Source organism: Nannospalax galili, unplaced genomic scaffold (genome assembly GCF_000622305.1).
Source record: "Nannospalax galili isolate Female #2095 unplaced genomic scaffold, S.galili_v1.0 scaffold781, whole genome shotgun sequence".
NCBI lineage: Eukaryota > Metazoa > Chordata > Mammalia > Rodentia > Spalacidae > Nannospalax > Nannospalax galili.
The window spans coordinates 3704297-3722679 of NW_008346898.1; the positions used below are offsets into that span (position 1 = coordinate 3704297).

Sequence of the window (18383 nt, forward strand, 5' to 3'; positions counted from 1 at the left end):
ATTTGTAACTCCAGTTCCAGGGGGACTCTGATGCCTTCTTCTGACCTCTGAGGGCATTGCATGACACAGATCCACTAACATACATGCAGGCAAACACTCAGACACATAAAATAAAAAAAAGCATATGGAAACAGACTCACAAGGGGAAATGGGATAGAACTATATCTATTTGAAGATGCTTACATTTTCTGTAAAGTATTACAGTCATGTTGGAGTATATATTATAACAAATAAATATTCCTATCATAATATATAGTAAAAATGCAAAGGATTACAGCTAAAAGGGCACCATAGAAATCACATAATCAACAAGCAAGAATCAGAAGGTCAACAGAAACAGGGAAACTGAGAGGAAAATGCAACTGAGAGGATAGATTTAACTATTACCACATCAAAAATAAACAGAACACCATAAGCTATAATAAATATATTATGAAATGTATTAAAAAGTAAAATTCAACTGCATACTGTTTCAAAGAAATGCACTTTAATTTCAAAACACAAGAGGTATTAAAGTGGAATAGCACGCCATCCACTAAAACAGAGGCACCTGTAACTGATAATAGACAAATCGACCTTCAGGTTAAGTGTCATTATCAAAGATTAAGGGGACCTTTAATAACAACAATGAAAGCAATGTATGAACAAAACATACTAATTCTACATAAGCATGTGCTGAATCACATAGATTCCAAATACATGGTTTACCTACTGATGAGGAGCAAAGGTTAAAACTAGACACACCTAGATTTAGAGTTGGACATTTTAATACTTCTCACTTGTACTTGATGGAAAATATAGGCAAATAAACAAACAAGGTTAAACAATACTATCATCCAACTCTACCTACATTTGTACACTTCTTCATGCAATATAAGTTATAGAGGTGTGCATACTATACATGTATGAAGGTGCACATATTCTACATGTATATAATTCTATAAATAATCTCATATGCATTGCATATAGGATGTATGTATAAGTATTTTTAATTGGAAAAGAAACATTCACCAAATAAGCCAAACCATATTTCAATAGTAATTCTCAATAAAATTTAAAAAATGTTTAAAATTATGGGTCATATTTTGTGACTACTTATTGTAGGTTATGTTTTCAGACCACACTAAAGAATTCAACGTTGGTAATGATAATAATAATTTTCAGAAAAGGCTCTATTGACAAAGACTGTATGGTAATTCACACAAGCTGTCTAGGAATGGCCTTAATCATGAAACATCACATTTGCAATCTGACCTTTGGAACTCTGTCCTCTTGAGATGTAGACTTCACTGGATGTGGTGAGCACCTTTATGTGATAGTTATATCGCATTATAATTACCTGGTTCATCAGTTGTTGATTTTCCTTCGAGTTTCAGGAACACTTCATTTAAAGTTGTCATAGAAACACCATAGTTCTCAATTCCCAGACCAGGACAGCTGTCCAGATCCTTGTAAAGTTCTAAAGCACACACACAGCCATGAGTCAAAATGCCAAATCTCACGAATTAACTGATGACACATTTTTCAAACCAAGAGGTGTAAATACATAAAATCATACTTGACAAGGGGGCAAAGTTTTTAAAAAGTAATATTACATAATTGATCATTGTTAAAATTCCATATATTGCATTATTTTCTATTATGTGCTACGAGCTGAAATCCTTTCTTAGAGTCAATTATTTATTTATATTCAAATTGTATCTTAGTTTTACTTTTACAGTTTAGTTGACTGTGGAACTTTGGATTTCTCAACTCTAAGATTCATCCATCAAGGAAACTAGTCCAGTTACCACACATGGTGGGAACCACTTACGTTATAAACAGCAAAATAGAAAGAATGTGCGGGAGGAGGCTGTGCTCCCCCTACAGGATGAAAGAAGACTAAAAGAAGCTTCTTAAAACATTCAAACATTACAATTCGACCATTAGAATATGTTTCCTACTATAGATGAAATGCCATTATTTTGTTATCTTTTGATCATGTTTCAATATCTGAATATAATATACACTATATATAGTAATATGGTGATGGTTATAGCTATTGTTACGAATACTATGCCCATATTTTATTTCATTGTGTTCAGGTACATTACCTGGAAATCTATAAGTTGTTTCTAAGGGTAACATATAGACAAGTTTTCCTTCACTTTCTGCTGATAACTTGGCCTCGGGGATGTGCTGTTTAACAAGTGATGTTATATTTTCCCGAACGCAGATCTCATTCAGCTGCAAACTGATGTTAAAAAGAAGACATAGCAGATGATAAAAGTTATCATAGAATGAAACTAATGACCAATTTCTTTGGGACAAGAAAAGGCTGTTAAAATCCAGTGGAAGAAATAGGTCACGTAAACATGAAACGAGAGAACAGCAACAACAAACGGACCACGGAAATGTGATGAGGGAAAAGCCAAAGTCAGTACTCAGAGTTCCTGGTCCTGTGGCTCAGGAGGGGTGGGCAGGGAAGACTGGCAGAAAATCAGGTCCTTAAAGGGTAACAGTCACAGACTTGAAATACCAGGGATGCAGCAAAGGTAAGAACTGTGGAGGATGGGCGATGTTGGCTTTGGCTAGATGGGGCTGTTTTACTGGTTCAGGGACTTTGGGCAGTCACAGGTACCAAACAAGTTCAATTATTCAGTTCATTCATCCAGTGCAAATCCATTCAGTTCTTAGTATGTGGGAACATTGTAAGTACTGAGAGCACAGTGTGGACAAGTCCACATCATCCTGTTTCAATGAAACTGTTTAAAGTAGAGGATAAAAGTGAATTCTTAAACATGAGTAAAATAATCATCAATAGCATTAAGTGTTATGAAAGAAGGTTATGGCAGAACATGGAATTTCCAGTTTTGGTTTCCCTAGCAGGACTAATCCAAGAATATTGAATAAGAAAAAAAAATCATTGAGAAAAGCAGTCTGTCCATTAAAAAACACCGTAGTCATTTCCCTGTTGTACAAAAGTAAGCCAACACTGAGGAGGTGGCTCAGTGGCTAAGAGCACTGACCGCTCTTGCAGAGGACCTGGGTTCAATTCTCATCACCTACATGTCAGCTAACAACTGTCTGTAACTCCAGTCCCAGGGGCTCCGACTCCTCTTCTGACCTCTGTGGACACTGTATAGCGTGGTTGCAACTACCTACATGCAGGCAATATACTCATACACATAAAATAAAAATAAAAAAGATATGTATGCATATATATATACACACACACATATAAAAGTAGGTCAGCAAACAAAATCAAGATTCTAAAGCACACAGTAGATAAAATATCTGGAGTGATCTTACTTTGGAACTTGATTTTGACATTTGAAAAGTGTAATATATTATATAGCTGAATAGTTTCCTTATGAGTAAGATAAATCAATGATTTCTACCACTTCGGTTGCTCTACAGATGGAATAATAATGGTGGTCGCATTTAGCAGATCCTTAAAAATAGCTGTCATTTTATTTAGCCAAATGCTTAAGCAAAAATGATTGCAAGTATTCATAAGAGGTACATATATATACAAGAATGTATGGCATTTCTAGAAATACTGAAATCCACCAAGAGAATTAAGTAAAAATATCATATTTTTTCTCCATGCTGATAAACCTCTGAAATTAAAAAGAAATTGAGAAATATTTATTACAAGAACGTATGCTAGGGGATATGAGAACTGCACAGGGGCACATAGCGTCCTTCCCCAAGGAGCTTCCACCCTGGAAGGAAGGGGGCTGGCAAGCTCTTTCTGCAAATGCCTCAATAGTGAATATTTTTAATTATCTGTCTGCTGAAAAGCTGTTTCCCAGTCCAAAAAACAAAACAAAATAAAAAATCTGTTTTTCACAAAATAAGAAGTGGGTTAGATTAGGGCCCCACTTACCCACTTGACTCCTGGTTTAGAAGAAGAAAATAAAGCTCTTATGCAAATTATTGTCCCGAAGTCCATGAAGAGATTAATGATGTGGTGGGGATCCTGGCCAGCATTTCTTGTTTTGGGAACATCATATGTTGTCATGTTGTTGCCTAGGCAACATCGCATTTATTATTCTGCAGCCTTTATTGCAATCACTTTATAAGTGAGAAAACTGAGTTTCAGGGTTTAGTTTCTAAGATATTCAAGCATAGTACTTGAGGAATAAGAACACATCAGATTGTGCAGAACTGGAAGATCATCAGAGCACAAATGAGAAACTACTCAAATAACTGGGACTTTGTCAAGTACAGATGTTTTCATGGAAACAGCCAACTTAAGGGAATGAAGTCAAACAATGGGAAATGCAGGTCACGGTAGGACTTGCACTGGAGTAATGGAGCTTTCACTTTAACTAGAGGTGGTGAGTAAGATGGGGGTGCAGGGCATGGATGTCACAATAGGGAGAGCCACCCAGGATTACTTGGTTGCTTAATTTACAGACTAGAGAGCAACATGGATCCATGGAGAGTTTGTTACTGTTGTCTTGATGTAGTTATGATTGCTTTCTTAAGTATAGATGGTATAAATTTAAAACACTACACAATTAATATAGAGAAACCCACCACTGGCCACCACAATGTGCAGAGAATAGACTGTAGGGTGCTTATCCATGAATAGGACGCCTATATCAAACCTCTGCCACCCAAGGCTCAGGGATCATTGCAGAAAAAGAAGAAAGGTTGTAAGAGCCAGAGGGGGTGGATGATCACAAGGGAACAGAGTTCTCCAAGTAGCTGGGCAGTTACTCATATGAACTCACAGAGATTGTGACAGCGTGCACAAGTCCCATGTAAACTCAAGTCAGGCAACACATCCCAGCATAGAAGTGGAGAACTGGGTGAGAAGCCAGGAATTATTGGCAACTGACTGCTGCTGGGAGAGGGATTGTTGGTTTTCTTTAAGGGTGTGACACAGGATAAGTTAACCAGGTTCCAGTGGATGGACCCACACCACAGAGTTTTGGCGGAACAAATTTGACGTAATAGGTTTAATATATATAACAGAGTACATAGAGTCAGGTGGGAGGTATTAAGGGGGTGCAGATAACAAAAGGGGTCTAAATATGATCAAAATATATTGTATATACTGTATGAAGTTTGTTAAAATTCGACAAAAATGGAAAAAAGCAGCTTAAGATAATAATATTATATATGATGACAGATTTAGATTTTGACAATCAATTTGACGTGTAAAGTATCAGGTTCAGTTTCTGGCCCTAGCACTTATGAACCCATTGTTATGGTTTAGAATGCTCAAAGTTCACATGTCAGTGACTGACTACCCATACCACAGTGTTGAGAGGCAGGATCTGCAAGAGGTGCTTAGGTTACAAGGACGCTGCCACCTGAAGGTATCAATACCACCACAGCAGGACTGGGGTAGTTATTGTGGGAATGGCTTTCTGTTAAACGGTTTGTTGCCCCGCACCCTGTATGCAGTCTCTGGTTCTTCCTGCTTCTAAGATGTTGCATGAAGAAGACTTTTGCTAGATAAGGACCTTCAACTGAATCTTCCAAGCTCCAGAACTGTAAGTCATAAATCTACTCTTTATGAATTATTCAACTGCAGGTGTTCTCTTACACCATCACAAAACAGACAAAGACATGTGGCAAATAAAGGTAGCAGCAGTTTCCAGAATCTTAAAATAAAGAACACCTCCCTGAATCACTCAACATTACCAGCTCAAAAATGCTATTATCAAGATAATAATTGATATTAACAAACTAAAGAGTCTAGAAAAGAGAAGAATGAGAAAGAAAAAAGGGCTACAGGGTTTAACTAAAGAATTGTGTTAACGGTCTGGGTAAGGAACAGGGACAGCATGAAATATAAGCAAAGTAGTTGAAATTTTTCCCTTACTACACCTCTTCCTTAATAAACAATGTGTGGTGCTTGCATTTCTACATATTTCTCTAAACTGTTGCTGCCAGTTTAGATTCTTAGCCTCTCTAATATGCTAATCTCTCTCTGCCTCTGCCTCTCATGAACTCACACTGTTTAAACATCTTCAACAATCTGTGGATACCAAGAAAAGGGTTTGCTGGGTTGCAGTGATGGCTCCAACATCACGCCTTCCTCTAGTTCAGTGCTCATCGACACTCATTGATGCCAAGTCCTTCTAGGTCCTTTACCTCAAATGATAACCGATCCCCCATTTCTTCTTCAGAAACAAGGAAGAGCCCGCACATTTCAGCTTCCCGTTGGAGAGGAACACTTTCCTATCTGAAAAGGAAGAAGGAAAGAAGAAAGTTTGTCAAGAAGTTTGGAGAAAAGACAGGTAATTATTTATATGATCTAATTCATGAACTTCTCTTTTTCCAAAGACAGGGCTTAATAAGGACTCAGTGAACAGATGCCCTGTAATCTGTTAGGCTGGTTTGTTTGTTTGTTTGTTTCTTTCTTTCTTTCTTTCTTTTTCTTTCTTAGCTTGTTTTTATTAAATTTTGTTGTATTTCATACAGAATATCTCAAACAACTGGAATCACCTTTATAGTCCCATCTCCATCAGCATCCTCTGATACCCCCCACTGGAACGCATATACTCTGTCCTGGGTGTTAAGGCCCACTGTGTCAAGTCAGTGTCCCCAGAAGTTCCCCAGTGCAAGTCCATCCACTTGCGGTCAGTCAGATCCCTCTCATCTGTCTATCCAAACATCTATCATTTTCTTTCTTTCTTTCTTTTTTTTTTAACAGAGCATAGGGTGGGGTTTATTTACAGAGGAGTGGGTGTCCCCCATTTAAAGCTGTACTGGAAGGTTCACACTCACATACAGATCCTGTGACTTCCTGATAGCTGCACAAAATGGTGAGAGTGGTGCCTCCTGACATTCTCAGCTTATATAGCCTTAGCCCCTCCCCCACATGCAGCTAAGGTCAACTGATTGGGTAGAAGGGGTAACTGACTCCCCCCTTGACTCCTTAATGAGTGTGGAAAGCAGGTGTGACTATAGATTGCTGGGATACTCTTCAGTGGACACTTCCACCCCTTCCTCTGGCTCTTATAGTCTTTCCTCCATCCTCTTCCATAAATGAGGTGTGACTGTAGATTGCTGGGATACTCTTCAGTGGACACTTCCAGGTAACACTCCACCCCTTCCTCTGGCTCTTATAGTCTTTCCTCCATCCTCTTCCATAAAAGTCCCTGAGCCTTGGAGGGGTGGCAGGTGTGGGAGGATCTTCCTCCCATTGTATTTACAGTACCAGATGTGTGTTCCACCCCTGGAAGTGGGCATTATATCCAATCAAAAATTTTCTGGTTGTACATATGCTGGACACTCCACTATTATGCCAGAAAGAACATCTTGTTTGGTATGTTGATAGTGCAAGGCTGATTTCTTATCATTCACATTCAACTCATCAGAGAGGTTAAATTATGTGGATAAATATTATGTATCTTAATAGATCAAACGTTAAGAGTGTTTGAATATTTCAAGTTGACTTACCTTAATTCTGAGTAAAACAATATCTTAGAATATAGACTCCATTTACTTCCCAGAGAGTTTCCTGATAGAACATGACACTATGTAACCCAATGATACATTTGAATGAGACACTGAAATGGGGCTAGAAGATAGCTCAGTGGGTGAAAAGTCTGTTGTGCCAGCATGAAGACCTGAATTTGGTCCCAAGAACCCAGGTGTGGCAGTACATGCTTATAGCTGTGATCTCAGCACAGAGAAGGTAGAGACAAGTGGGTCCCTGGGTTTACTGGCCAGCCAGCTTAATCAGCTTGACAAGCCCCAGGCCAGGGGGAGATCCTGTTTCATAAAACAAGGTGGATGATTCCTGAGGAAAACACCTCAGGTTGTCTTCTGACCTCCACACAGACCTGCACACAGATGTACATCTGCACACACACACACACACACACACGATACACCAAAATGGGGGGTAAAATACTTTGTGCTCAAATCACATCTCCAGAGGTTTAGACGACTAGATTCAGCTAGATAAGTAATTTAAAAATATAGCTGTTCAGAGCACTGCTCTGCGGTTCTCAAATCCCTTAACATCCCTGCCCCCCATCATGATACTTAAGGAAGACAGCCATTACCAGCCAGGATGTCGGCCTCATCCATGAACTGGGTGCTGAAGAGGACCACGCGATCTGCTTTGCGCTCCTTCAGGAGGCTCCACACTTGGTGCCTTGAAAAGGGATCCAGCCCAGCAGTGGGTTCATCCAACAGGAAAATCTAAAGGAGGGAGGTAGACATTTAGCGTTTTCCCCTAAAGTGAAGTTCATCCAGAGAACAACATAGAATCCCTATTGTTTATATTAAAAGATAACTGTGGTAAGATTTTGCTCTTATTATGCATGCGCTTTGCAAATAAAAGGTTTGAACTATTACTGAAAGTCTCAGTTTCTGTAAAAGTTTGAACTCACCTGAAAAAGCTGATCCGACTTACCTGAGAATCTCCTAAAATGGCAATTCCAAAGGTTAGTTTTCTTTTCTGTCCCCCACTTAAGTTTTGAACAAGGACATTCTGAATATTTTTCATTTCTAATTCCAGCAAAACTTTTTGTACCTAAATGAATTATAACAGTCATGTCATATACCAAGATTTCTCTCTTTATTTCTGATTCCTAAGAACAAGAGTATAAAATGTGATGGTTAAAAGCATAGACATTGGAGTCCAACTTTCTGGGTTTGAATGCCACTCTATGTTGACCTGCTACATAATTCTGGTCAGGTCACTTGCTTTATTGAACCTCAGTTTTCACATGTGTAAAATAGGGAGAATAACATTTGTCTCATATGGTTACTGAAGGAATAAATGAGTTTTGGCATTCAAAGTTAAGGATATGCTCGGCAATTTATATATTAATATGAATATTATTGTTTAAATTATATTTTCCTACCACAACTTTATACAATGATTTATACAAAGAAATTGAAGAAATGCATCTTGACATAAATAGGTCTTTACAATCACAGTTTGAGCAACAAATTAGTTCTAATGTATGTCTGTACCTCTTTCTTCACTTCTTGTGATGGAATTCCTCTTATTTTAGCAAAAAGCCTGAGGTTTTCTCTCACAGTGAGGAAGTCAAAGTGCACATTGGATTGTGGACAAACTCCAGTGATGCTGACGATATTTTCTAGGTCAGACATTTCTGATAGTTTATTATTATATATGGTGACAGAGCCTATCACGAAATCACATCAGGATGGTCAGTAAATGAAAATATTCCTAAGTAAAACTTATCCATTAAGTAATTTAAGATATATGACTTTATCTTCAAGGTTTACTTAATTTGACTTTAATTCTTCTGTGTGTGGATGCATGTGTGTGTGTGTTCATGTGTGCACTGTACACATGTGTGTGGAGGCCAGAGGCCAGCACTGGGTGACCTCCTCAGTCTCTCTTCTTCATCATAGTTTTTGATGCAGGAACTCTCATTGAATCTCAAGGCCACTGATCCAGCCTGACTGGGTGGCCAGCAAGTGCAGGGGGTCTACCTCTGCCTCCCCAGGGATTACAGATACGTGCTGCTGGGCCTAGCTTATTTTTTAATGTGAGTATCGAAGATCTTAGGCTCTTAGGTTGTACAGTGAATACTCTGCCAACTGAGCCACCTCCTTAGCCCCTCAACTTCCATTTGGCTTATAAGGTACATGGAAAATGAAAAGCTTCCATCTGCAGTTTCCCTGTGAAGATACAGTCTGTGCGTACACCCCTCACATTTAGACTTGGCTACATGCCCAGTGAGATATTAATAAGTGTGACTCAAGCTGAGGCTGAAGAAGAGTTTTGACACTGTCATCCATCCTCGCTCTCTCATATGCAGAATGCCAGGTTAGCCTAGGAGCGGAAAGTCCATGTGAGTCTGAAGGAATAGCTGTCCTAACAGAAGCCAGAAACCTGTGAGGGAGGCCAGGGTCCCAGACCAACTGGAGTTTGCACCGAGCAGAGCAAACTATTCAGTCAACCCACAGAATCATACAACAAGATGAAACAGTTCTATTTAGGTTTCGGGAGTGCTTGTCCTGCAGCAAAACCCAGCACATGCAAGTTGGAATGCTAACAGCAACTAACTCCAAGAAAACAATGACATGACATACATCACAATTAAATAGTATATACTTTCATAGACTAACACTATAATCAGTCTTCATTTTTTTCATTGGTGTGGTATTTGCGCTTAATAATCAGAAGGATTTCATATTAGTAGGTAATTTATTTGTTAAATTGAATTTGTAAAAAGAAGCTCTGACCTTTGGTAGAAACAGACAGTCCACTAAGAATATTTAACAGTGTTGATTTTCCGGCTCCACTGTGACCAAGTATTGCCGTGATTTGGCCTTCGTATATATCCAGTGTCAAATCTGGGAGTAGAAAACAGAAGGAAAGGAGATGGGAGGAAGGAAGGAAGACAATTAAAAAAGCAAAATCCTACTTGGAGCACATGGATTATTTTATTTGCTTGAATGATTGTTTTCCCAAGTATAAATATTCCAGCTGATATATTCAAAATTCAATATAATAAGGTATGCTTTTTAAAGTTATTGTTCAAAATATTCATTCTTGAAAATAAAATTTCTTCTTTCAAATGACTGAAACATGCCTTGTTATCATTGGTTCATTGATACTGCAAGGCAATTAGAAGTGGATGCTAGCATTGAATTATTATATGCCCCAAACTCCTTTGAGATGTTTCGATTTTATTTATTTATTTATGTGCTTATACATTTATGTGTACCAAAGGCATTTGGGTTACAAAAGAAAAACCTGAGTTTGTAGATACAAGACCCCAAATATATTTATGTTAACATAGTATAGATTTTAAATACATCAAATTCTCAATATTCATTTATTCTAATTCTTATAAAGTAGAAAAAAGTATTGAGAAACAAAGTTTGTCGTGTGACTCAAATATCATTTCAGATTTGAGATACTACCATGAACTGCTCATGAAAAGTAAAATAAAGTTTAAAAAAAATCAACATCAGTGTATTAATATGTTTTACCTTTCAAAGCTTCTATTTTATCAGGCTTGCCTTTGTATTCTTTGGTAACATTTCTGATTCTGAAAAAAAGAAAATCTACTTCAAGGTGACCATTTTCTTCAGTTTGCAATTCTAGTTTGGTTAGCAGAATGGATGGATTTTATCTTCAGGGCACAGAAATAGCTGGGACTTGACTTTTATGTGGCCATGGCTGTATGACATTCTAGAATCTTCTAGAAAACTGCCTCCTAGCCCATTAGCATTTCCTGAGGAATGATAGACTTTGGGTGTGGATGCCACCACAGATGTTCAGATTCCATAGATCAGGGTGTGACCTTACATTAGTATCTGAAAACAAGATCATCTCTGAACTGCCAATCAAGGAAGCCAGACCAAGAGATAAGATGAGCTTCCAAGAGGGAACGGGACCCCTGGCGTGGGCTGGAGCCAACTGTGGTTATCTTGATGAAAGGTCTCCAGAGGCATGTTCAGAGGTGGAGAAGGGAAGAGAGTTGATGAATCATAATCTCAAGAACATAGACTCCACAGCCCTCCCACCCAAGCTCATTCCACCTACACCACTTACTTTCTGATTCCCCAGGTGAACCTCAGTTTCCCTAACCTGAAATTTTGGAGTGCTTTAGGATTGTGGTGGAGGGAAATAAAACATTGACTCATGGCAAGTTTTCAACAAGTATAAGATGTTGATGAGACGTTGATGACGTCAGAAGGGAATACACCTGGCATATCCCAGGCATTAAAGATCTGTAATTCTATCTTATCTGCATGGAATTTTTTCCAAGGAAGTAGAATTCATAAATGGAATCAGGTGAAACTAATGTTTTTTTTTTTCCCCCATTTCTAGTTTGAGCCTGTTTTACTGCCATTTCATAGAACTCATACTGAGGTCCTGAAGAGATGAAACAGAAGCAAGGAAAACAGAAACACATCAAGTGAAGAAATGGCTTTGCTTAGCTAAGTGTAGCCTAGGTTTCAGGACACATATAAGCATCAAAAACAAATATGGAACAGGTTAATATGAAAATTGAAATGGGCCCTAGAAGCTCAGTGGGCTGGGAAATCAGAGGGTGATGTGTCACGTCACTGATGGATGGATAAGGGCTGGTCAGGAGTTTGAGGACTTTCCTTCCGAGTTCACATTAGGAAGAATGCATTTTGTTGTCACACTGAAGACATGTGTGACTCTGAAAAACACACCTGTCTCTAACCTTCTCTTTTTTTCTTCCTTCCTATGCTTTCATCTTCTTTCAAGAGATAATAAGAGCCGGACCCATAGTTACAGGCCCCAGATCCCAGCTACTTTGGAGGTTGAAACAGAAACGCTGCAAGTTCAAGGCCCGCCTGGGCTACAGAGAGCGTTCAAGGCCAGGATGGGCAACTCAGCCAGCATGGCCCTGTCTAAAATTAAAGAAGTGAAAAGTGGGTTTGGGATATAGTTCAGCGATAGAGTACTACCTAACATGTCCAAGATCAGAGGTTCAATCTTCAGTACTGGAGAGAGAGAGGAGAGAGAAAGGAGGGAGAGAGGAGAGAGAGGATAGGGAGAGGAGAGAGGAGAGAGAGGAGAGAGGAGAGAGAGGATAGAGAGAGGAGAGAGAGTAATCACATAATAAGAAGGAAGAACAATAAATTAACTGGGGGCAAATGTGGCTAAACATTGCCAATCAAAGAAATGGGGCCACGAGTGATGATAGAAAAAGAACAAGAGATAAAGGCCGAGAGTCCGGGGAAGGGTCTTGAATTATTTTGTGGGTGAAATTTGACATTTTATTTCATGCAAATGTCAACAATGTAAGACTGAAAAGGAAGTGTGGACAGGGTTTTTCTTTATATTTGAAGTGGGAATCGCTGTCTGTAGTGTGGGTAAAGTTACCTCTAACCCTCTACAGACCCCAGACCCCAAAGAGAGCTTGGTTTGCCTTGTGTTGCTACCTGTTGAGCACCCAGCCCTGGCCTGGTCTCTGTTCTCATCCTTGTTACCTGATGGACTCTTTGCCGTGGAATTCTGGCGGCATTGGTTCAAAAGAGTCATTTGATGAAAGATCAGAATCTATTTCATCTTCAAGAACCACAGGATCAGGCACTCGCTGTTGTGACCAAAATGAAGGCTTCAGGAAAAACAAGGGTGAATGTCGAAGTCCGCGTTCATCTACACAGCGGGGAAAGAAGTGAATTCTGGGTCAGCCACCACTAATGACACCGGGCAATGCAACTTTTGCTGCCAAGGCTGAACACACTGCCCACATGAGGAAATTGTGGTGACGTGTAATTTGATCAGGAAAAATCCCACCAAGGTAGCCCCATTATGATAAATGAAACCGTGCTCATTTTCAGAAGGAAATTCAGAAATCTGATAATTCTGCTCGAAATGTGGTTAGCCTCAAGAGAGTCAGATATTGGAGTGAGATTGAAAACTATGTTAGACCTTCTAAATTCTGTCTCTGTGACCATGTGTCATTATATTCAACAAAGGAAGAAGTAATGGCTGCCTATATGAACAAATATTTGAAGAGACGATAGCATAGGACTTAAGAATAAAAGACTTATTTGTACAAGACAGGGAGAATGGGACAAAAGAATTCATTCAAACTTAATGCCAAGTAGAACTCTTAAAAAGTAACTTGAGAGTTTTGCCTTTTGCATCCCAGAACATTTTCGTCTGAAATTAATCCACTTACCGGTTATTTCTTTTTTCCCAATTTAGAAAGCATTATGAAATAGAAGATGCGTATTTCACTAATATTTTGCAACTGACCTATACTGCAAGGTTGAGGGAACCTGTGTAGGCGCCTCACATGTGGGCTACGGCATTCCTTTCTGTGTAAGCAACACATGTTATGTTTTTAGTTACTATTTCCTATACTGACTATTACAAATATCATTTTAGCTGGTTAGTTTTTCTTTCTGTCATTCTTATTTATTATGTTTAAAATATATAAAGCTATTAAACATAGATAAAATGTATATTAGATATGAAGCCTCTTCAAGGACACGGTGTTCTTCCAGTTTTTCTTCCCTGCCATTGGGGTGTTTTTGCAATTAATTAATTAAAAAGGAAAATTCTGCTTGAAGCCAATAGATTATTTTATTTGCTTCACCAGGATACACAATTTCGAGAACTTACACCTTGGTTAAAAAGTATCTCAGTCCCATACCAACTTATTTGCACATCACCAGAAGTCAACAATTCAAGATCAGAAGCACTGAGTTGTATTTGACTGAAATATTATTTTGTTCAACCATATGTGGCATATTGTGTTGCCTTGGAGATCTCTCTCAATAAAATATTTATCAAAAATATATTACTTATTATCTTTGAAAGAATAAAGTCACCCCTAGTCTTATTATATTTTGGTTTTGCGAATAGATGATAGGAAGATCGAACAAGTTGGTTATTTTTGATCAAAGAAATTTTCTATCGTATTAATAAAATAAAAGTGATTTTGAAGCAGGAAAAAACTGTACATGTGGAAAATATCATTGTGACTAGAATAAAATGTTGCATAAGAAAAAAGACACAGGAAAAATATGAGCATATTCAATAAAGCTTGATAAAACATGAAAAAATATAATATTTAAAGAATACTATTAGGATATATTTGAAAGGACTTTAAATGCTGAAATATATCACATAACACACACCAAAACAGAACTTACATTGATTAGCAAAACAATTGCCTAAAAGGATATTATGCAATTGTAAATATTGCAATGTTTATTTAAGGTCATAAACGTTAGGAAAATAAACAAGAAAGAAAATTTAAGTGAACTCTTTTAAAAGGCAGAAGAAAAAAGGAGTTATAAGGGTCATGATAGCAAACTTCCTGAACTCATAGTATACTAGAGATGCACACTTCATGTGCAAAATCAATAAAAGTTGTTAACATTTTGCCATAAACACAATGTCACACAAACAGAACAGAGGAAAAAGTGTTTACATATCTTTCTTAGGAATGTTGCTAAGGATTAGAAAAAGTTAGAGTATTTGTAAGTGAATGAAGGCATGCTTCTATATAGTCCAATAATTCTACCTCTGCTAGAAAAAAATAAAATGGCAATATATTATCTTTTCTAGCAACCGGAATTGCATAATATATTTTTTTTAGTCAAAATAGCATGTCATGCCATCTATTGGAGTGGGTTTTTCTGACAGATAGTGATCATTATTGAAAGATTATAAGAACATGATCAATTTTTGTATTTGTGTATCTGTGTGTGTCTGTGTGTGTGTGTCTGTATATGGGTATGTACACCTGTGAATGCAGGTGCCCTCAGAGTCTAGAAGACCGTGTCAGATCTCCTGGAGGAGGCTGTGGGAGCCTCCAGACATGGGTACTCAGAACTCAACTCAGGTCCTCTGTAAGAGCAATAAATGGTCTTAACTGCTGATCTATCGCTCCAGCTGCAATGATCAATTTTATTTAAAGCTGTGATTTTGCTGTCAACTTGTCTTCTCCTTCCACAAGTTTTTATTTTTGCTTTATAATGACAGGGCCTTTGATGCTCTGTCTTGAATAGGAAATACCAATGAGAGAGATGCACGGCTTGTTTTCAATGACGAAAAAGAGGAAAAACATCACCTTCAGGTTTGACTATGCTGCTACAAATGACAGGATTTTTGTCTGAATAGTATTCTATTGTGTATATGTGCTGCATTTATCTGCTCTAATCCATTGATTGACAGTTAGGTTGTTTCCACGTTTCAGTTATTGTGAACAGTTATTATTGGGGCTTTAGGTATCCTTGGCATCCTGATGTCATTTCCTTTGGATGTATCCCTAGTAATGAATGGGATTCCTGGGTCATGTGGTAGTTCTATTTAAAAATATTTAAGGAGCCTCTATATTATTCCGAACAGTGACACCACTAATTTAACTAACCACTGAGAGCCTATGGATGACCCCGGTGGGGGGGGCATTATATTGACTGAAATAAGGAAAATATGACAAACACCACATGCTCTCATTTGTATGTAAAGTATAAAGAAAGATGTTCTTATAGAGGTAGAGGGTAGAGAAGTTGCCAGAGGCTAAGGGAGGCAGAGGGGCAAGTGGACAGACAGCGATTAGTCAACAGGTACAAAGTCATAGGCAGGAGGGCAGAGGGCAACTTTAACAATGTTGTACTGCATTTTCAAAATTGCTACAAGAGAAGATTTGGAATATTCTTATCACAAAGGGTGAACCTATACGGTGATGAATATGCTCACTCTACACTGTATATCACATACCCCATAATGCACAGTAAAGATGTGCTATTGAGAAATAAAACAACATGCAGCAGTTGAGAGCACTGACTGCTCTTGAGGACCTGGGTTCGAGTCCCAGCTCCCACATAGTGGCTAACAACCATCTGTAACTCCAATTCCAGGGTATCCAGTGCCTTCGTCTGACCTCTGCCCGCGGGCATTGCATGACACGGGTGCACTTACACACATGCAGGCAGTATACTCATACACATAAAATAAAATAAAACAAGCAAACAAAAAAAGAAGGAGATAAAAATGAACTAACGTTTCACCACGGAGCCTCTAGTATGCGTCACACATACTGAATGCCTGGGTTCTATATGTGAAGAAAGCTGATTCCCTGCTCACCTGGAACTCATTCCTATGGAAATTACAACAAAGAGACTTCGTGTTTACTTCTACAGATTGAACCTAGGGCCTGTGCCTGCTAGGTAATCACTCTACCACTGAGCTCTAGCCCTGATCTGCTTTTCACTCTTTCTTTGGAGATGGGGTCTCACTACATTGCCCAGGATGGCCTTGAACTATCATCATCCTACCTCAGCCTCAGAGTAGCTGGGATTATAGAACTCACCACCAGGTCCTGATCATATTGATTTTTTGGTGTGTGTATGTGTGTGTGTGTGTGTGTGTGTGTGTGTATGTGTGTGTGTGTTGTGAAGCCCTGGGGAGCTTGTCAACACTACAGATAACCAGTTACATTGCTGATAAATTGCAATAGAATCTAGCATGAGCTGGACTTATTTCTTCACATTTCACTGTGTGGTTCTGATATGCAGGCAGGACACAGAATTTCTAACTAGTCACACAAAAGCAGCCATAAATTTTCATGATTAACAGACCCATTTAGTCACGCGCTTTCTCAACTGATTTTTTTAAAAAGAAACAAGCCAAGGCTGGGGTTGAAGCCCAGTGGTACAGCATTTGTGTAAAATGCGGGAGGTCCTGTGTTTGGTCCCCAGCACCACAAATTAATAAACAAATAAACAACAATGACAAAATAAGTCATAACAGAGAAAAGTGAAATACAGACTAGTGACTCAATACACAAAATTCAGGTTTCTTTTCTGAACAATCAAGGGGCAAGAAAGAAACAAAGAACTAATTTGGCCAGTGGCGACAACTTTGTTGATTGCCTTCCTGCCGACACCCAGAGTAGTTCTTGAAATGTGAATAGCGCATGTGTTAGAAGATTTGGCTGGGGAAACAAAGTTGTTAAAGTGGTGTCCTATTTTCATTATATTGTACTCACTTGGCAGAATTTTTTCCAAGTACATCATCAGGACTAGATACAGAACTGTATCAAAGGCCAACATGAAATTGGTTATTATAATTAGATTTGAACCACCTGCTGGATCAGGCGGGGCATTAGAATTTAAATCATAGTCCAAGTGCAAAAGCTGAAAATTAGAAAAATAAGATAAATCAGATTCACGATGAAAGTCACACAAATAGGCTTATCATAGTAATAAAATAGCTACTCAGCGCCTCATGCTGGGAAGAGAAAGTTAAATGATATGTGCATATAACGGATCTCAAATCTGTTGGATGGTACAGACCTGTGAAAACTATAATGCACGGCAATCATTGCTATGACAAAAATAGGCCTTTTAATGCCTTCTTTTTAATTTTTTTAATTTCGTATGTATGAGTGTATTGCCTGCATGTGTGTAAGTGCACCCATGTCATGCAATGCCCATGGAGGTCAGAAGAAGGTGTCGGAACCCCTGGAACTGGAGTTACGGACAGTTGTTAGCTGCCATGTAGGTGCTGGGATTTGAACCTGACTCCTTTGCAGGAGCAGCCAGTGATCTTAACCACTGAGCCATCTGTCCAGCCCCGATGCCTTCTTTTGGCCTCTTTGTGCCTTTCACACACATGGTGCACTTACATACATGCAGGCAAAACACTCATACACATAAAATAGAAAAAAATAAATAAAATTTCTTTTAAAAATATGCTTGAAATGAAATTAGAACATTAGGAAAAAGTAGAGAAATGTATCAAAAGATGGCATTTGAGCCCAAACTTGGATAGACTTTTACAAACAAGACACAGTCAAAAGATGAGGTACTCCCAGGTAAAGTTACATAAAGGAGCTTTTTTTTTGTTTGTTTGTTGTTGTTGTTGTTTTTTGTCTTTTTGAGACAGGGTCTCCCTGTAGCCCCAGCTGTCCTGGAACTCACTATGTAGACCAGAC

At 38.5% G+C, this 18383-nt stretch overlaps 1 protein-coding gene across 1 annotated transcript in view; it reads right to left on the reverse strand.

The window, feature by feature from the left end:
• LOC103742225 (ATP-binding cassette sub-family A member 8-B) overlaps positions 1-18383 on the reverse strand; it is a gene marked incomplete in the record, with an annotated part of 59972 nt that overhangs the window by 37759 nt on the left and 3830 nt on the right. Inside the window, 10 exon segments of the mRNA XM_017800647.2 lie at positions 1340-1459; positions 2094-2233; positions 6097-6187; positions 8019-8157; positions 8372-8491; positions 8938-9113; positions 10183-10293; positions 10936-10994; positions 12916-13084; positions 17436-17583. Of these exon segments, the coding sequence (XP_017656136.2) occupies positions 1340-1459; positions 2094-2233; positions 6097-6187; positions 8019-8157; positions 8372-8491; positions 8938-9113; positions 10183-10293; positions 10936-10994; positions 12916-13084; positions 17436-17583 (1273 nt within the window).